The following is a 19,603-nucleotide window of genomic DNA, read 5'->3' as shown; positions in this document are numbered from 1 at the left end:
TCACCTGGATGCATTTTCAGCTATGGCATCTAATGTCCGAACCAAGCAGCTCTTTGTTTCACCTCCTGTGCACACACTGCTCCACAGGGTGTAACAGATATTAGCTATTCCTTCCACTTTGTTGCTCTTTCCATACCTTATCATGTCAGCCTTCCACGAGTCCAAAATAAAGAAACTGAAGAAGAAACACGCTGTTGTGCAGTCTCCATGCTGCGGTCACAGATCCACGTGCAGGGTGCGCTGCAGAGGGCTGGTGCTTGAATCCAGCTGCCTTTTGGCTGCCATGACACATCACTGCCTTCAAGAGCAGGGGCAAAGCCCAACCAACAGCATTACTTCGAACTATGTCGGGCAACACACGGCTACTACAGGAACAACGTTACACGCTTGGTCAGGATAGGCAGGAAAGGAGTCGTTTCAAGACAACAGCTAGCTAAGCATGTTTCCATGGGGCTATTTATTAAGCAGCTTTACCGAACTCAAGCCAGGAGTTATTTCCAGCACTGAATTCAGAGCCCCCCAGGTATCTTCTGGAGACATCTCCCGCTCTTCCTGTCGGCATCAGGGATCTCAGCTTCCGACGCTGCAGGTCCTGGACAGCTGAAGCAGCTCAGCATGGCGAGCACCAGCCCCGTGCCCTTGGACAGTCCCACACGCACCAGCTCTGGCACTCCTCTGACTCTGGGGACCTCAGGGAGTTGAGCAGGCAGAAGGTTTTACCTTTCAGAGTTTTGCTGGATTTTGAATCAATCGTTCAACTTAAAGAAAACTCCAGGCCCTTCTCTCCATTGCTGTACTCCAGCCCTTTCTCATGCACACAACTCCCCAAACAGCACATCCAGAAAGAGCGGCAGAGCATCCCTGCCAGGGAAAAGCACAGTTTTTTTTCCCTGCTTGGGAAACAGTTTTGTCCATTAGAAAACATGCCCATTACCAGCCAGGTCACCAGCAGAGCACTCTGTGTTTGTATTTATAGCAGTCAGATGTTCAAACAGGGAGCAGGAATAGTCACAGTGGTTGAGAGGTTCACTTTGGAGACCATTTGTAAACCTCTCTCACTACTGGAATCCCATTTAGCTATTACAGCCTCTCCAAACATACAAATACACTGATCCCTACAGAATAGCAATAGGAAGAGCAGAGTCATCACAGTATTTACTGAAGCTAATCAATATGTAAAAGCTGAAGATTTATTGCAGCAAAGACAGCTGGTCTGCATAGACAGAATATGCATTTGAAGCTCTTAACTTTGTTGCCTTGGCCTCTGGTTTTATTCCAAGAACACTGTTTTCCTTGCACATCCACATTCCTTTGCCCCCAAAAGGGCGGCATCTGCAGACACAGAAAAGGATCTCCCACACAAACACTCACCAGGAATATTTAGTGCGAAGATAAAATGCAAGACACACACAAGTGTACTGCCCCTTCCTTTCAAGCCAGGTTTCGCGTTTAAATACAGCTCTATGGCTTATTCAGCGACAGCTGGAAAGATGGGAACAGCAACCTCTTCCTCCCCAGGCTGTGTCGGAGAAAGGGTCTCTCCCTTCCTCTCTGCTTTTTTGATTGCCATGGTAAGATAACATGGGAAAACTCTTTCAACCTCATCCATATCCAAGCTCTGTGTAAAGGCATTTATGACTCTAGATTATGCCTGCTAACCTTGAACACCAGCTGGTCTCTACAGAAGAAAATTAAATGGTTAATTTATTTCTCTGACTGATTTCAGAGACCGACTTTTCAGTAGCGTTTCTTTTCTCCTCCCTCCTCCAAAAATCCCTCCTCTTTCTCCTATACACCTTCTTCATCCCTAATTTGGCTGCTTTTAGCTCACAGAACTCCACTCCACATCCTGACCTACCATTTTAGGTCAGCTTTTGCAAGTTTCAGTAACATTATGCATCTTAGAGGGAGGACTGCATTTCAAAGAGGCTAAACTTCTGTCATCCATATCAATATCAACGTGCGGACACTTGACTCTGGGGAGCCAGGACTTTTAGCTAGGTACCTTATCTTAAGTGAGCAGGTCAGAAAATTTTGCCCTATGTTTTGAGAAAGGTCTTCCCATATACAGGCACATAAGCTGTGCTGTCCATAGGCACAGCAGCACACCACGCTGTCCTACCTACCTCCACTTAGTTGTGAGATCCACACTTAGTAAGTTGTTTTTTTAATATTTCTGCGTATGTAAATATGTAAGTGCACTCACAAAGTACACAGCATATCCAACTTGCTTTGCGGGTGACCACCTGCAAAGCTGAGATGTCACATGGGCCTCCGATTCCAAGGCAAGCTGGAGAGCCACAACTGCAGAGAGGCTATAAAATAGAGCAAAGCTGACTGTCTGGTTTCATCTCTGTTTATGGTATCGTGAACAGAAGTACGGTAGGCAATAACCAGCAGGATTAGCGCTCATGCAGCACCTACCACAGAAGGATCAGCAGCGACCAGATAATTGCAGTTGCTTTGGTCACCATACGGCTCAGACTGCAATAAATCTAAGAAACATGGCAGCGAGGTAGGGAAGAGATCAGCACTTTTCCTTTTGCCAGTTTATCTCAAAATCTTATCAAGCTTTTATGCTTGCATATTAAAGAGAAAGGAAAAGGCAAATGTATTCCGATTTTCAGGGAGATTTCTATTGTTGCCTGGACATCAAACAGCACCCAATTAGTCCTGCAAGGATCTGACCCACAAATTATGAAAATAAATGCCTCTGAAGCTTTGATCTCTTGTATTTCTGTAGCATGCTACAGCAGTTATTAGACATATTTTATTAGATTCAAGCTGTGCGATCTCTTCCTTAGCAAAGGCTCTACCGCCTCTAATACATCCTAAAGTCTCCATCTAGCAGATTAAGAGCGCGGTCCCAAACAGTCACTTCTGTCATGCACTGAACACATGACTCAGCTGGCAGTAGGCTTTTTCCTGCTGAGTTTCAAAATTAGGAGCAAACGGAATTTTTAAACCGGGGAAAAGAAAGCGTCTAGCTACATAAATTAAATTTTTGATTCTTTGCTAGTTTATAAAGCAGTACATGTCCTATGCAATATCCTTGGCTTCTAAAAAAGTGTCACTAAAGAGCTAAACAAGTCATTTCTTTTTTCGACTCTGAAACAGCATTGCTAGAGGAAACAAGCAAAAACTGTAACAAAAGGTTTCATGCACGCTGAAGCTGAAAACCACACGTGCACTCACACGCACAGAAACACATCCACCCACCCTTGCTGCAGTGATAGTGCTCAAGACAAGACGACATTATACTCAGATCATTAAGGATTTACTCAGAAGTAACTCGTTGTTCACAGGCTGTTGCACCAACTAAGCAGGTTCTGCATTTGCCAGAAACCATGGGAGCTTTCAGTCTGAGCAGATATGTAGGAAGGATGGGACCACGCAAACCACCCCAATCTCAGGTACTGGAAAGAGGGTATGGTTGCCAGAATCCATTAAAATCTGATAGACTTCTCCTGAGCAAGGAGACTTGGCTATCAAAGCGCGTACCTTCTGCTGGATTCACGGAAACTCGTCAGCTGAGCGCCGTGCAGTAAATACTGTGTTTGCTCACCTATTACGGAAGGAGGAAATGTTGGTTCTCAACTACACAAGATGCATCCAGATACTCCAGTAGTGACTGCCCTGATTACAATCATCTATAATTTACTGCCAATACAAAACCTTGAACTTCCGGCAAGCAATGCAGAAAATTAACATCAAAAAGCAACATTCTAGATCAAAGGGGAGAAAGCTTTTCTGTGCTCTCCAAGCCTTCACCATTAGAAAACAAAATCAGGCGTGCAGAAAGATATAACTGAGTTACAATTAAACTTATCAATGTTTTCCAACTTCGTTTGCCTCTCCTTTCAGTAACAAGTCATTGCAAAGGGGAAACCAAAACAAGGAAGGCCTCAGGACTCAGCCCTACATGCTGGGCATCCTCACTCATCCCTGGGTGGGGAAAGGGCCACTCAGCCCCTTGCAGGATTCGTCATGAAACCACTGCGGAAGAGGAGCAAGAGACGGAGAGGGAGTTTCTGTTTTCCTAGGATTGTGTTCTTTAGCCGATCCTCCCTTAGCAATAGCAAGTGATTTACATGCAGAACGTCAAACCTCATTTATATAAATTGTTTTCCTGAGGAGAGAGCAGACAGCCAGTCGGTTTCAATGTGCAGCCGTAGTTCAAAGTGACAAAAGGGGACAGGAGAAGGGGACAGGGATGGGGCAGGAGGGAGGAGAATCAAAGCTACCGCCTTTATGAATGGTAAATACAACCCCCCATTTAACGGCGTTTATCAACCGTGCAGGCGAGTGGTTTTCAACCTGCAGCCTATGGACTGCTTTTAATGGCTGCGTAAAAGGTAAGGAAGGAGATGCCGGAGCATTTAGGAAACGCAGACCTGGTGCGATGGAGGCCCCGCACTTTTCCTGGGAGAAGGGGGGCCGCCAAGCAGACCTGGCTGACACTGCCGCGGGGGAAAGGGCAAACGTCACAGCCCCCCGAGGGGAAGTGATGCTGACTCCCCATGCAGCTCTGCAACGGGTTGCTCTTCACAACTCAGCACTCCTCTTCCCATCTGTGGCAGATAGCGAGAGGGGAGGGAAACGGCGTTTATCTTCCCTTGGGTACCTCTGAATGAAAAGCTGCATTTAAGAGGCAGGTCTCAAACTCTCAGCATCCTCCTCTGTGCCCCTTGACGACAAACCAGAAACTAAACCCACAGCAGCTTTTACTAAACCCTCCACCAATACAAAAGAAACAGAGACGGACCTGTGACAGTGCGAGAACTAGATCACCCCAGCAGACGCAGATCCTCTGTGCGCTGCATCCATTGTTTTTCCTCCACACTGCGCTCCCTTTTTGCCTGTTATTAGCTTTTTCACTGGGAGAAGTGTGGAAAATTCAGCTGGATTCTCTTCAACTGTATTTTAGGCATGAAGAAATCAGACAGGGATCAATATTGTGTCCTTGGTCTGCAGGTCTGAGGCAGAGACCTCGTGCTGATACATAAAATTACTCCTGCAAAATGACCATGGATGCATTAGAGGGAGTCAGGCAAGGGTTTCCAAGAGCATCTCCGAATCTGAGAGTTCAAGATGTGACAATACCTTCTGCATGACCGGGCACCTCAGGAATAACGACACCCAAGGACACCGCTCCCTCAAAAGGGTGATTAATTTCAGTAGATTTACACACAGTTTGAATGGGAACAGTTTCCCTCCACTCTGTACAAATTTTACCACTCCCTTTGCTAGAGTTTGGCAGATAAAAGTTACCTTCAAATAGCAATGACAGAACTCTCCTCTACCTATTTGCTTTTGCACGGACTAGAAATAAGACATGTATTTTAAATATGCGCACCAACCAAATACCTTCCTCATTAGTACCTCCAATCTCAATTCAACAAAATGGTTGTACTCATACTTTAACCTGCTTAAGCACATGTTTTGCTATAAGTTCAGGCTTAAGCACTCCACTGATTTCTGCTCTGTGGATGCTGGGTATTACTATTTTTGATAGCTGACCAGCGCAGAGTTCAGTGCATATGAGCAGATACATGGCACTAGTAAGAACAGTGCGACTCTCCAAAACACCGTACCTAGCTTACTGTGAAAGATCGCCAAAGATCAGGAAGAGCGATAAACTCAAGTGCCAATGCCACAGAACTCCCGAGGGCATCTGCTACGTTTGAGCCTCACAGCACTCATAGCTGTGAGGCACAAAGGAGACATGGAAAACTGCACAAGAGCAACACCTGGGCTGCACAATTCCCAGAAATAGGGGGGGGGGGGGGAACCAAACAGGTAAAAAGGATCAGACAGGAGACAGTTTTGTGTCATGCTTTTCATGGCTTCTTCTAAGTCTCCCCAAAAGTCATCGCTAATCACATTTGTTCCTCTGTCCACGAAGGTGACCTTTGCAAAAGTTAACCAAATTCTGTTGGGCTACAAAGCTTTTTAAAAAGGTGTTGCAAGAGGACACCTAGCATAACGCTGAGAGGATAATGCTTCTGAGTTGTGTTTTGCAGTGTTCATGCCTCATTAGAATTTCTCTTAAATCTTTAATGATTCTGATATACTTCATGAACTGATGAAGTTCTGGAAACAGGTCAGTATTAGCATTTTTTTGTTTAATATTAGAGCTTTCATCTTCATTGACAAAGATCAATGAATGCAAACAAATAGCCACTGAAACTTCTCTTCTATACAAAGCAAAGCTAAAGGAACAGTAGTGACACTTTTGGGTTTCATCCAATTCTTTCCAGCAACAACTAATACCCACTGGCTCCTTCATTCTGTGCTGTCTTCTCTCCAAGCCTGAGCATCCAGGGCCAGGCATTTCCAAAACAACTAATGATTTCAGGATCCAATTTCCAGAGAGTGCATGGTCAGCACTTTGTGAAAGTAAATAACAAAGGCTTGGGTCTTGTTAATGAGTTCAAAACAAAGCAACATCCAGGTACATGAGGGACATGAAAACAATTACTTCAAAAAGGCTCTTTTAAAATTCCCCAGCTTGTAAAAACACCCCTAGCCAAGCTGCATAACTCAGATGAACCCTTCAAGTCCCCATGTTGAAGCTGGGGCCCTCCGAGAGCCTGTTCGCAAGCAGACAAGAATAGCCATGAGCAGGAGGGTGTGCTTGCACCGAGCCCGACTCGCCTCAGGAGCTTATCAGCTCACCAATAAAGACCTTCCTCCCAGAGCCTTGCTATCACCTAAATTCCTTTTATCCCTTAAATTCCAGGCAGTAAAGTGGACCCAGCACCCATGCTTCCTTTCCCGGAGGCCCCAAAAAAACTCTGGCATACCTTGCACACAACCAGAGCTGACTCCAGGCAAAGTGCCCCAACCTCACCAAGCTGCAGTGGCTACTGTAAAAAAGCCCCTGCCATTGCCTGTATGTCAGCTCGAGGCCCTCTCTCTCTGCAAAACGGACATGGCAGGGGAAAAGCTGAATATATTAGAAGGATCAAAGCCACCGGTTTCAGGGAAAGATAACAGGATCTTGCATTCATTGGGACAAAAAAAAAAAAAAAAAAAAAAAAAAAAAAGGAAAGACCAAAAAATAGCCTCTTCTTTCTGGTCACTCTCCTATTGCAATCAGCTTTGCGTTTACCACCAGAGAGCATGGCCCACTGCATTGCTAATTATGCACATTCTTATTTTATTGTAAAAACCTGCTTTTCAAACACAACGATCAGCAGCCTGTGCGAATCCCAGTGCTGAGCACTATTCTGCAAATAGCACCACCAGGTCATTTGGCTATTAAACATGCTGAGTGGACTAGCAAAAATATCTCCCAGGCCATACGAAAGAACATCACAATGCAGTTTATCTTATCCCCTTGTCAGCATAATATGCAGCACTACCTGTTCAATGGCCTCATCATTTTAAATTACAGTTTTCTACAACATTAACAATCCTCATTACCACCGCCACCGGAAGATCTCTATTTTAAGGGTTATTCTGATGGTGAAGGGTTCATCCTGCCCTTCCTCAGACACCCAGGTCTCTCCACGGACATGAGGACACTTGGATACCACGGCAATAAGCACAGTATAAAATGACTGATGGAAATATGTAGCAAAGGAGGCAGGAGCGAGCCCTAGGCATGCTTACTAGGTGCAGCAGGCCATGCATTTTAATCAGAACTCAGTGCTTTGTTCCTGGCCAAGAAGCAGGGATGCAAAGCACATGCACTGCTGTGGTGGGGCATAGGTCCCTGGCCGAGATAAACTCTAGTGTGGCCAAGCAAACAACAAAAAGTGCTAGCTTTTATGTTACCTTTCAGTCCAATTCTACGAATCCTGCTCTGCAAGCTAGCAGTTGTGCTGGAGCTCTGGCGATACACCTTTCTTACTTGGGAAAACAGAGGCAGCCAAAGCACAGGACCGGACAAACTGATAGTCAAAGGTCCACCTTATTTATATGCATTTGCTTGTTGTTCATCAAAGCCAGCCTCCTGGAACATTTTGGTGACTCAGACTTGGAGATAAGTGGCCTAAGCGCTTCTCTTCCCCAGTATTAAGAACAAATCATCCCTTCAGCCAGATTTTGAGTCACTACCTGCTTACAACATTTCATAGAGCCATCCTTCACCCTTTCAAACAGGCAGCCAGAACAACGTCTCCTCCATCCAGACTCATCTACAAAGCAGCAGCAACGTGACACTTCTATTTCCTAATAAATGAAATTTTGCAAGGCTTGTGGAATTACTCCTCACTGCCATGTTTTTGTGCTCAGGCAGCAAATTTACTATTGATTTCTGATTCAGACCCTGTGGAATGATTCATGCTTCTTACCCTATCTGCTGAATTTATGACCTTTAACAATTATTCTAAGTGCTAAACGAGCTTAGTTTAGAAGAAGATCTATTCCTTGGCAAATTAAGACCCTATTCTGGTCTCACTTATAAACCAACACATCTCTCGTAATTTAAAGGAAAAGTGTCATAACAGGTCTCTTGCCTTTAGGTTACACAGCACAGGGCTCCCTTGAGCCCTGAGCATGACTGCTGCTGGCCTGAGGCAGAAGGCAAGGTGGGACACCCCAAATCCCAAGAGCTCTGTGCCCCACAGTGTGAGCAGCAGCTGCCTTACTGCAGCCCTGTAGCCTCGCACGGCTACTCCATGTCGGCATGAGCAGCTCATCTCGGCTTGGCAGCACTAGGGAGCGGCTCAGGGTTGATGTTCACACCAGAACATCCTCAACCAGTTGAGCTGATCTTGAGCTCCTGGCTAACGCGACACAAGCTGCTTCCTGACAAGGAAGCGCTGCGGTGTCTTCCATCGCTCTAGCGGGCTCCCATATCCTCCTCCGAACACCTCAGTGGTGGGCAATAACATCGTCCGCTTCTCCAAATTCTCATCTTATAACGGGACTTGAAAAACCTATTTCCTGCTGAAGCGGCCTTGCCGGAAAGCCACGTCAACTACCACTGCAGAGGCAAGGGGACACGGCAAAAGGACCATCCTTAGCATCTCACCATGTCGTCGGGTGCAGGTCCCACACCTCGAGCTGTCCTGGAGCAGCAGGACGTCTCTGCTCAGAGTTCACTCTCAGTGGTTGGGGAGGGGAGAGCAGAAAGGGAATATACGTTTCCTTTCAAAAAGGAAACAAAACCTAAACTGTATCTTGTACGCATTGCCATCAAAAAGCCACAAACACACAAAAACTAAGCATATACTGATAGATCTTTAAAAATAACTGGTTCCCTGGTTCAAATGAAATTAAAAAAAAAAAAAAGTTATTTTCAGGGACCGGGGTCAAGCAGAGGGCCCCCTTGCCCTCACGAACAATACTGCTTTCCTGGATTAACTCCACTGACTTTGGTATCCTTTCTCCCAAGACACTTTCTACCTACAAGGGGAAACGAGCTCTAGGTCTGTTTTCAAGCTGGATGGTCCCCCTGCTCCAATCCTGTCTACACCTTGAATCGCTGAGCAATCGTTTACACTATTAATCAACCAGAAACTCACTAGGAAGAAAGTAGGGCAAGTGAATAAAGATAGACATCTTTTTTTTCACTGAAGCAAATAATATTTCTAAAAATACACTTATGTAAGTCTTCAGCGGGTTCTGCTTAATTTTATTTATCTATCTATTCCAGCAGGCTGAGATAAGCAGTCTTGCTGCAACCTCCACATGAAACACCGCTTCTCTGAACAACTCCCCACGCTCGACACCAACTACCTGTTCTCAAGACAAAAAGGATGAAGAGAAAAGAGGGGAAAAAGGGGGGGGGGGGGGAAGTTACCGTAACAAGGGCAGTGGCGGAGGGGGGGACACAGTGCCAGCCCACACGGAGGCTGACACGTTTGCCAAGCCCGACATTTCAAGGGTAGAGCGACAGGAAAGCTTTGTTTCAGAGGGGGAAGGTGAAGAGCAGGCAGAGCTAATGGAGAGGGATGGAGAGAGAAGAAACGGGCTGCGGGTCCGCGTCGGCGCGGAGCGGCACCGGAGCAGCCCGCACCAGCGCCGCGCACACGCGTGTGTGGGTGTGTGTGCACACGCGTGCACGCTACGTGATTTATTAACCGAGCGTGGCGAGGAGGGGCTCGGCCGTCCCGGGGGCTCCCCGCGCGCCCAGCCCCACCGCCGCCACCCCACCGGCCAGCGCGCAGGGACAAAGCCCAGCACCGAGGCCACGTTTCGGCGGCGACACGCGTGAAACACGGCCGCGCGGGCTGGGCGTGGGGTTTTTCCCCAGGCATGTGATTTTTTTTTTATTTTCATTTTTCTACACCTGCCAGAGCCCCCACGGGGACGGGGAGCGCCGCGGTGTCCTTCGCGCAGGGGCCGGGCGCAGAGGCGGCGCGGGGGGACCGGCCTTGCACACGCACACACGGCTGCACACGCTCACGCACAGCCACACACACACCCCCCCCCCGTTTACATAAACGTGCACACACCTATACACAGACACACGTCAATATACCTACACGCACATACACACACGCTTGTACACACACAGACATATATAAACATGAGCACACAGATGGGGATAAACGCACACACACGCGCGCAGCGGGGCAGAGGCGGCAGCCGCACAGCCCAGCGCAGCCCCCGCGCCCGGCTCAGCCTCACCTGCCCGAGGAGAGCCCCCTTCCCCACGCACGTACACCCCCCACGCCCCACGCGCGGCCCCTCACCCGCAGCGCCGAGAGGTCGATCTCGTCCAGGCTCCGCGCCGGCGAGTCGCTCGCCATGTTTCCTCCGCCGGCGGCGGCAGCGGCGGCAGCAGCGGCGGCCCCGGCGCCGCCACCGAGCTGGCAGTCTCCGGCCGCGGCGGCGCTCGGCGCTATTTAACGCCTCTCCTCATGCGGGGGGCCGCGGGAGAAGCCGCCCCTGCCGCTGCTCCCCCCCCCCTTCCTCTTCCTCCTCCTCCGCCGCGGCAGCGGGCAGCGCGGCGGCTAGGGGCGGCCGCGGGCTGGCGGCGGGCAGGGCACGCCGCGGGCTGCGCCGGGATGGCGGCGGCGGCGGCGGCGCATCGCCGCCTCCCCGGCCGGAGCGCGCTGCCGGAGCTGTCTGTCAGCGCGGCGGGGGGCGGCCGCGCCGCTGCCTGCCGGGGCGGGGGCGGCGGCGGCGGTGGCGGCGGGGGCGGCGGCGGCGCCGCCGGCTCCCGCTAGGGGGCGGCCACGGGCGGGGGCCGAGGCGGGCAGGAGCCGAGGCGGGCAGGAGCTGAGGCGGGCAGGAGCCGGGGCGAGCGGGAGCCGGGGCGAGCGGGAGCCGGGGCGAGCGGGAGCCGAGGCGGGCAGGGGCGGGAAGGGGCCGGGGCGGGCAGGGGCCGGGGCGAGCAGGAGCCGGGGCGGGAAGGAGCCGAGGCGAGCAGGGGCCGGGGCGGGAAGGAGCCGAGGCGAGCAGGGGCCGGGGCGGGAAGGAGCCGAGGCGAGCAGGGGCCGGGGCGGGAAGGAGCCGAGGCGGGCAGGGGCCGGGGCGGGAAGGGGCCGAGGCGGGCAGGGGCCGAGGCGGGCAGGAGCCGAGGCGGGCAGGGGCCGAGGCGGGCAGAGGCCGGGGCGGGCAGGAGCTGAGGTGGGCAGGGGCCGAGGCGGGCAGGGGCCGAGGCGGGCAGGAGCCGAGGCGGGCAGGGGCCGGGGCGGGCAGGGGCCGGGGCGGGCAGGGGCCGGGGCGGGCAGGAGCTGAGGTGGGCAGGGGCCGAGGCGGGCAGGGGCCGGGGCGGGCAGGGGCCGGGGCGGGAAGGGGCCGAGGCGGGCAGGGGCCGAGGCGGGCAGGGGCCGGGGCGGGAAGGGGCCGGGGCGGGCAGGGGCCGGGGCGGGCTGGGGCCGGGGCGGGCAGGAGCTGAGGCTGCCCGCGCCCCCCAACCCCAGCGCCCTCCCTCCGCCCCGAGGCCAGAGGCTTCGCCCCACTGAGGTGACCGGCCCCTCGGTTTTCCACCTTCCACCCGGCCTGGTTTCACCCCAAGCCCCGCCGTTGGGACAGGCGAGGGCTTTGGCCCGGAAAGCTCGGCAGCGCGCGCCGCGGTTTCTCCGCGCCCTGCTGCCCACCGGCCTGCTGGGGTGCTCTCCTGACCTCCCCCCGCCCGACGCAAGGCACGAAGGACGCGGCTGGGGGAATAATGTCTGCGAACGACCCTGCTGGCTGCCGACGCCGAAGTCCAGTCGGGGACACGTGGCTTTGCAGAGTCCCACGCTCGTGCTTATTGAGCGCGTAGGCTCTCGCAACGCCGTTGGAGCCACCTGGCCGGAAAAAAATCCGGGGTTAAGCGTCAGCCAGTGCCGCAGCAGCTATGCCGTGGCTTTGCAAAGCTTGGCGGCACAAGTTGCCAAAATCGAGGTGCTGAACCCAACCCATGCAGCGCTTGGGTGCTGGGAAGCCTAAGGGCCTCATCACCTTCCACCCAAAAGCGGTGGCTGCTCTTCTTCGTGCACGTCAGGACGGTCAGGCCAAGAAACCGGCCTGCTCCTACTGGATCCAGATGTTAGATCCGATTTCGGGTCCTCTTTCCCTCAGCGCTTAGGAGTATCGCGAGCTGTCCTTGACCTATCTAATTCCCTTTTTGAGCAAGAATGAGAGATTTACGCTGTCTCTGGGACTGCAGTTGGCCAAAAGCCTCCCAAACCCAGCAATTAGCTAGGTAGAGTCAGCTTTGACTGTTTTCCTTATTCCCCTTATTCGGAAGTCGTTTCTGCCAAACCAGGTGCCATATATAAATATATATATATAAAATCTGTTGCCTTTGAGCAAACCGTATGGAAGATGTACTTACAACATCAGCTCTCGCCGGCTTGTGTCAGGCTCTTACAATATGCAGATCTGGGAAGCGGAAACCCTACACATGAGACAATTGGCAGACGGATGGGGTTTTCTGACGCTCGCTGGTCGGAGATGCACTTAGTACATTTGGGGAAAAAAAACAACCAAAAACCCAAATCACGTCACGAACGAACGGTGCCGTTGCAGGGAGGCTCGGCGCTGCGGCTAGTGCACAACGGGGCTCATTGCCTGCGATATGGCGACGGTTTTTTGAGCCCTGCGAAACCCGGCCGAGGAAGTGCGGCCCTGCACAACTGCATCGATGTCTCGTTAGCGTTAGTGCGGATCACGGCTTTCTGACACAAGCCGAGGAAGGGAGCAACGGCGTCGTCCTGCGATGCTGGGAACGAGAGCGTTCCTGTTTGCAAAACTCCCAGGGCAAAGCAGAAGGCAATTTTTTTTCTTTTAGTGAACTGCTGGAGCGTCAGGAAACTGCAGTTACCCTGAAATGCGTGAAGTGCGCAGCACTGCACAGCACGTGCAGTCCTGGGATGGCAGCGTGGCTGGGTTTATTCCCTTTCTCCTGCTCCATGAATCCTTTATACCTTCACAGTGATTAGGCCTCGGCTGCATTTAAAAAGCCAAGTTTGATCAAAATGTTAAACTCAGTAAAATAATTATACATTTGGAAAACGGGGAACAGCCTTATTGCTTCTGAGCATCCTCCTGAATCTGTAGCGCTGATGGAATTTTTTTTAAACCAGATGTTGTCTGTGTCGGTTCAAACCTAGATATTGCAATGTTTGCTCATACTTGGGAAGCTGAAAGCAAAACTGCCTGGAAACTAGTAACCAAAGAAATTGCAAGATTTCCTACTGCTTTCATTGTTCCCAGGGAAAGAAATGGAAAGAACAAATGGAATGAGAGAGGACATTGGTTTTCTCCAATATGCTTTCCGTTCAAGAATGCAAGGTTTTATTTGTGAAGCATGAAAGGATTAAAAAAAGAAAAAAAACCAACAAAATAAATATGTGCCCCAGTCCTGCATATAGACAGATTGCCTCAATCCTCGGTGTAAATGCAAAGTTTATACCCAAGCTAAACCATGGTGTCATGACAGTCCGTCCTCTGTGTGACAAGACAGCGAAAACGTAGAGAACCGTTCTGTGTCAATAACATAAGAAATGCAGTAAACGGTAGTGGAGGGCGGATGCAGACCCCGGCGACTTCGAGGCAGCGCGGCATGAGGACTGCCGGGGCGAGCGCAGCGCATGGGCAGCTGCTCGGGGCAGCACGACCTCGGCAGGGAGACGCCGGCCCGGCCTTCCCGCTGGCCATGGGGAGACGTCCGGCCACGTACGACTGGAGCTGGTCAGTCACTTTCTGCAGGAAACTTTTTCTATAGAAAATGAAGTTTCTGATACGTTAACCTTTTTTGCAAGGAGGCGTATGTTTGTGTCTCTCTGTATACCATTTCTCTGCCAGGAGCATCTAAACAAAAGTCTTGCAGTTTGAGTTGCTATGACTCGAAAGAGAGCGCTCCGTGGAGTTGGCCTGAAATGTTTTGCTGAGAGTCGGTTCAACATTAACTCGTGTTTGCAGCTAGCGGGGCCCTCCTGGGGATCGTTGTGGGGCCCCGTCCTGCCACATGCCGGGACCCTTTCGACCTGACGCGCCGCAGCAGGGCCTCGCTCAGCTCTGTGCAGCGCATAGGCGGCGACTCCAGGTCACGTCGCTCGCCAAGCAGAGACCTGTGGTAGGGGGGTACAGCTGGCGCTGAGCTTGACTCCTGATATCCCCAGTTAGCTCCGCACGCTCTATTTCTACCTCCCTAGAGGTGGAGGTGGGCACGGTTTTGTGTGAAGACATCGTTTTGGCCATGTTCACCAAACTCACTTTTTTTTTTTCTTTTTACTTTCCCATCCTCTGACAGATGGCACGATTTTGCCTTTTCATCCCAATTTGGAATGGAGGCAAATGCTAAAATGTCAGCTTTTCCTACAGGATGGCTTTGGTCCCAAGTTTTGGTCAGCCGCAGTGAACAACAGGCGCACCGTAACAAACCAAATCTCAGCTGTTGGCAGGGAGGGTTGATGACGTCAGGGTCAGTATTTTTGATTCATTCATTAAAGGACATCAGCTCACCAATAAACCGTCCAGTTCATTTGACCTCTGCATATAACCAAATTTAGTAATCTAACCGTGCCATTGGTGTTAATTACATCATGAAGGGGTATATGTTGAAATTAGTAAATCTAAACGACACACAAGGCCTTGCCTGGTTGGCAAGAGCTTCAGTTGCTTTGGGCTTTGGATTATTCTCTGAAAGACTGGAGAGGGAAGGAATGAAGCAAATAAAGCATGCTTGGGCCCTATTGCATGATTTATTCCACCAGCATAGGTGGATCACTTGTTTCCAAATAATTCTATGACCACTTGGACCCGTGACTGGTGTCAGCTTAGTATTTCCGATTCCCTAAGACCGGATTGGTTTGCCCCAGCGTTTCCACGTGTAATGCAGTAGTCAACAGACTCTGCCTCAACTGAATGGAAGATGTTGAAAAAGTTAATACTCTGTTAAATGCATAAGAATTGGATTCTAAGCTACTGTGATAACATGCAGCTGTGCTAAAAGACACTCAAAAATGAATGGCTACATGTGTCCTACCTGCATCTATTGACCTTCCCAAATGCAGTGTAACTAATTCATTATCACTTCCTGATTGGTAGGCCTTCTTCTGCTGATATGGGTTTTTCTTGAGGGAGAAAAGTGTTTCTCCATTGCATCCTGGGAGCTGAGCAGGACTACTTGAGTGAACCCCGCTGCTAGGATTTTTCCTAAAGCTTTATACAAAAACCCCCTCTAAATAGTTAATTGCTCCCTCACTCCGGCATTGTTCATCTCAAAAACCTGTAATCACTGCATTGGGGGAGTAAATGGGAAAACAGCAAGGGCTCTTTGAAAAAAACTAGCTCCATAGATTCATATCCAGGGAACAGCACTGCCCATTTAAATACCAAAGTCCTGGGGTGCTGCAGATAGAGAGACAGTAGATTGTACACTTACAGGAGCTTCATCCCCTCCAGCACCCCCTCCAAGCTGCTAGTCTGCCCCCAAAATATTTGGCACCAAGGCTAGGCTGATGTTTCTTTTATGCCGTTGCATTTGCCTTCTCTTGAGGCTGCCACCAGGGGCAAAGTCACCAAGAGGACAGCAGCATACTCCCTTGCACTGCCAGCGCGGTGCTAGGAGAAGCGCTCCTGCTTTCAGTGCCGTACTCTAGCTCACGTGGATTAGGCTTGCTATCTGGCTTGCATGAGTTAGGTGAGACTTTTTCAGGGTAGCAAGGGCTAATAACCTTTGAAGTAGTGCTGTATTAGTTACTAGAATACCCGAGTTTAAATAGCAAGTTGCAATTTTTAAGTAAAGCAGAATTGTATGCAATAAAGTGTGTGCCTTCCTAGCAGATGCCAGCTGACATTTATGTCTTTGTTGGTCTCCCATTAGTCTGAGTATACTATCTGGAGCCTAATGCATTGTTTATTTGTGCAACACAGTTCCACATTGCTATTTTAGAACATGCTACACTAGCAGTGTAGGACTTTGTTTTGCCAATTAACCTCTTCCCTATTGAGCCTCTTCTGCAAAGAAAAAAACCAACAAAGCCCAATCTTACTCTTTGGGATGGTGTCAGATCTTTTCTAGCTGTTTAAAATGTGCCAATTGTGACTGCTCAGAAACCAATCAAAATCCCATTTTTGCTCTGCTTGCAGAAAATCTAGCGCGGCTTTGCCACCAGCAAGCTGTGTTCCCGTGGTCTTGCAGAGGAATATTAACTTCTCCCTTCTTTGCTGAGATCTTGAGGATAAAAATCTGTGTGCATAACCTCTAGGAAGACAGTGTTACGGCTTTCCCAGCCCGTTCCAGGAACGTATTCCTGCACCCACCTGCCACAACAGGAAAGTTCTCCCAGAATCCCTGCTCTTACACATCTGGTTTACAACCCTCTCCACAGCTCCAAATGTCTGATCAGTTTTCAAGTCCCTTTTATCAAAATTATTTAGCATCTTGATATGTTTTAATGCTGATTAGCCTGGATCTGAGCTACCCTAACCAACAAGTATTTAGATTCTCTCTTTCATTCTTCTTTCTTGGCTTGCCTTGCTAGACCAGAGACAGCCCCAGGTCTGGGAAACAACTGACCTGAAGCCACCCCCATCTGGCATTAAGCAGAGATAAACCAAACAAGAGAAACAGGCTCTGTCTTTTGTCAAATGCAAATTGTTGGCAGTTAATTAAGACACATTTCAGGCGCAGAGGGTTTTTTTTTTTTTTTTAATGATAATCTGTCCTGTGGTGTGGGTGGGGCTCAACATCTCTTTTCAGGAAAGGGGTTACCAAACTAGAACTGTGCATTGCAGTTCACAAAGGTTCTGACTGTGAAGGTCTCGTAGGGCTCCAGCAATGGCCAAACGTACAGAGTATTCAGAGGCCTAAAAGCTCATATGTAAAGCACACGTGCCCCTGTGAGACTGGAGGGAATCCAGCTTCAAAACCTCCTTGGCATGTTTATTTCTCCAGATATTCATTTGTCTTTAATAATTGTTGTTTCGCTATGGGTTGTGAAAAGTGTTATTTTGCAAAGAAGGTAGAGCAATATGCCTTTGCCTTTTGGAAACATACTGAATACTTGTTGTTTTGCCTAGAAAAAGTTAAAAGCCTTTTGCATGCAAAAGAAAAGAAAAGTTAAACCACAGAATAGATTTTCCAAATCTAGCATTGCAGCTTTCCCTCCTCTTAGTCCATGACCAAAGCAGGTGCTGTTCAGAAAACAACTGGCCATGCTTAATGCACCATGAAGAAATAGTGACTAAGTAGTGCTTAAAGTAGTAGTGTCTGGGTAGCCAAGACAGGGTTTGAGCCGATTGCTACTGCCTTTATGTGGAGGCTTCTTTCCGGAGTGTTTACTTCCTCATGCCTTTGTGGATATATGTCATTCTTTTAAAGCAGACTCATTAAATTAGATGAAAATGTTTTTTTTAAAAAAGTTTCTAGCTCATATCATGATGGAGAAAAGACTAAAAAGAGATAACCCAGGTGTGGTCTGGAGGCAACACACACTGCGGTGTTATGAAACGGGCAGAGAATTTCAAAGAAATCTGACATTCTGACTTGCAGAACCACAGAATCATCATCAGAGCACCCAAAAATATGACCTCACCAGCTCAGAAAGGAGCCACTTGGGTCTAGGTTTTCAGTAAGGAAGATCTTCTGCAGGGTGCTACTGCACAGCATGACAGAGCCAGCAGAGTCAAGGCTAGCTTCAGGCCCTGGGTATCCTGTATAGATTAGATAGATAGTCTCATTTATAGACCATAACAGAAGACTACAGAACAGCAGACTTCCCTTCAGCATCAGTTTTGTGACTCTCAGAAGGCATCTTTCGGCCTGCAATCTGGAACATCCTTTGCTCCTTCCTCCAAACCGCAGCTAAAAATCACTAACACCACACACACTTGCAAAAGTCTCCAACAGGCTCTACAGCCAAAGAGCATTGTCCAATACGGACAACGGCATCTCCTCTTCACTGCCATCTGGCCTAACTAGTGGCTGATACAGTTAATGCAGCTGCAACATAATACAAATGGAGGACTAAACCCTCAACAACCTAAGACGTTGACGATTACATCATGCCACCAAGAAATACCTCCAGGAAATCACAAAGACAAGCAGGGCTCAAAGTAAGTACAGCAGGAAGAACTTCCTTAAACACAAGTGTTGAGTAATAATAGGAGGCAAAATCCTCAAGAAGGTAGACGAGTTCAGCTAGCTGTGCACCATCACACTAGTTAGCAGGACCTGGAAGATGAAGTGAGATCTAGGATGGAAAAGCACTGTCAACATTCAGTTTAGCTCAGAGATATACAGAAGGGATATATAGATACCTAATGAAAATAGAACTGTTTCATTTCAGCCAGTAGATGATCTTAGCGTTAACACGAGGTTTCTGAGAATTGAAAAACTACCAAAACATTAGACTGGAAACTGGACGGTTTTGAAAATGAGTATCTATGAAAGACATGCTGCATATTTAGTAGAATGACTCCATCTTCGGTTAAGAGAGCAGAAAAAAGTGGACTTGTTTCCCTCTGTGATCAGAGGGAGACCCTGGACGTATCTGAGCAGGCAGTCTGGGCTCTTACACAGTGATTGCAACAAGAAGAGTGTTAGCTGGGAACTAAATGGCGTGAGGAAACCAGGACAATGAGAAAAGCCATAGCAAGGAAGGTAGATCAACACCAAATCACAAAGGAGTGACCAAGACCGATTTCCCCTGTGCACCAGTGCTGGAGTGGAAGGAGCTGGAAAATTACCTTTGAATTTCTGGCCCTTAAAGGCTCAAAGCAGACAGTATGTTAAAGGAGAGACTTCTAAAAGTCACATTATGTAGTTAACTTATCCCAGGGGTTCGGAAGGTTTTGGTCCTCAGTTTGTGACTCCTGGCACCGGCAATACTGTAATTTGCACTGAAGCCACCAAAAGTTTTGCCCATTTGATGGTTACAAGATCAGGCCTTAGCCAGGTTGAGGTGCTGAGTAGCAAGAAACACAGCATAGATGATGACAGCTGAAGAGTGGCTGCTCTGTCCATCGTTGCTGCCTGCCATGGCCAAAGCAGCGCTCCAGCCGGCGGAGGACATGAGGCTCTGGAGACTGAGACACCTGGTTACCAGCAGCTCCTGTCATTGCTCCATTTACAGAAGATGTATTGAAAAGTTAAGTTTAATATGCTTCATTGAAATCTCTGCTTTATAGTTTAATCTGCTAGATTAATTTGGAGGTAGGAGCACATACCTGATATTGGTCTAGTAACACAGTGTTTGCCCGTACC

At 49.3% G+C, this 19,603-nt stretch overlaps 1 protein-coding gene across 7 annotated transcripts in view; it reads right to left on the bottom strand.

Moving 5' to 3' along the window:
* TNIK (TRAF2 and NCK interacting kinase) overlaps positions 1-10,891 on the bottom strand; it is a 204,632-nt gene extending 193,741 nt beyond the window's left edge. For 3 of the 7 annotated variants that reach the window (XM_068955075.1, XM_068955073.1, XM_068955076.1), the window contains exon 1: positions 10,650-10,888. In XM_068955075.1, the coding sequence (XP_068811176.1) occupies positions 10,650-10,706 (57 nt within the window). In that variant the 5' untranslated portion in view covers positions 10,707-10,888. Of the gene's footprint in view, positions 1-10,649 lie in introns of all 7 variants that reach the window. The other 4 variants (XM_068955072.1, XM_068955074.1, XM_068955077.1 and 1 more) reach the window with 4 other exon arrangements.
* Positions 10,892-19,603: the final 8,712 nt, after the last annotated feature.

This window comes from Struthio camelus, chromosome 9, assembly GCF_040807025.1.
Source record: "Struthio camelus isolate bStrCam1 chromosome 9, bStrCam1.hap1, whole genome shotgun sequence".
Taxonomy (NCBI): Eukaryota; Metazoa; Chordata; class Aves; order Struthioniformes; family Struthionidae; genus Struthio; species Struthio camelus.
Note: the sequence above shows the minus strand (reverse complement) of the source record. Positions and strands in the feature narration are given on the sequence as shown.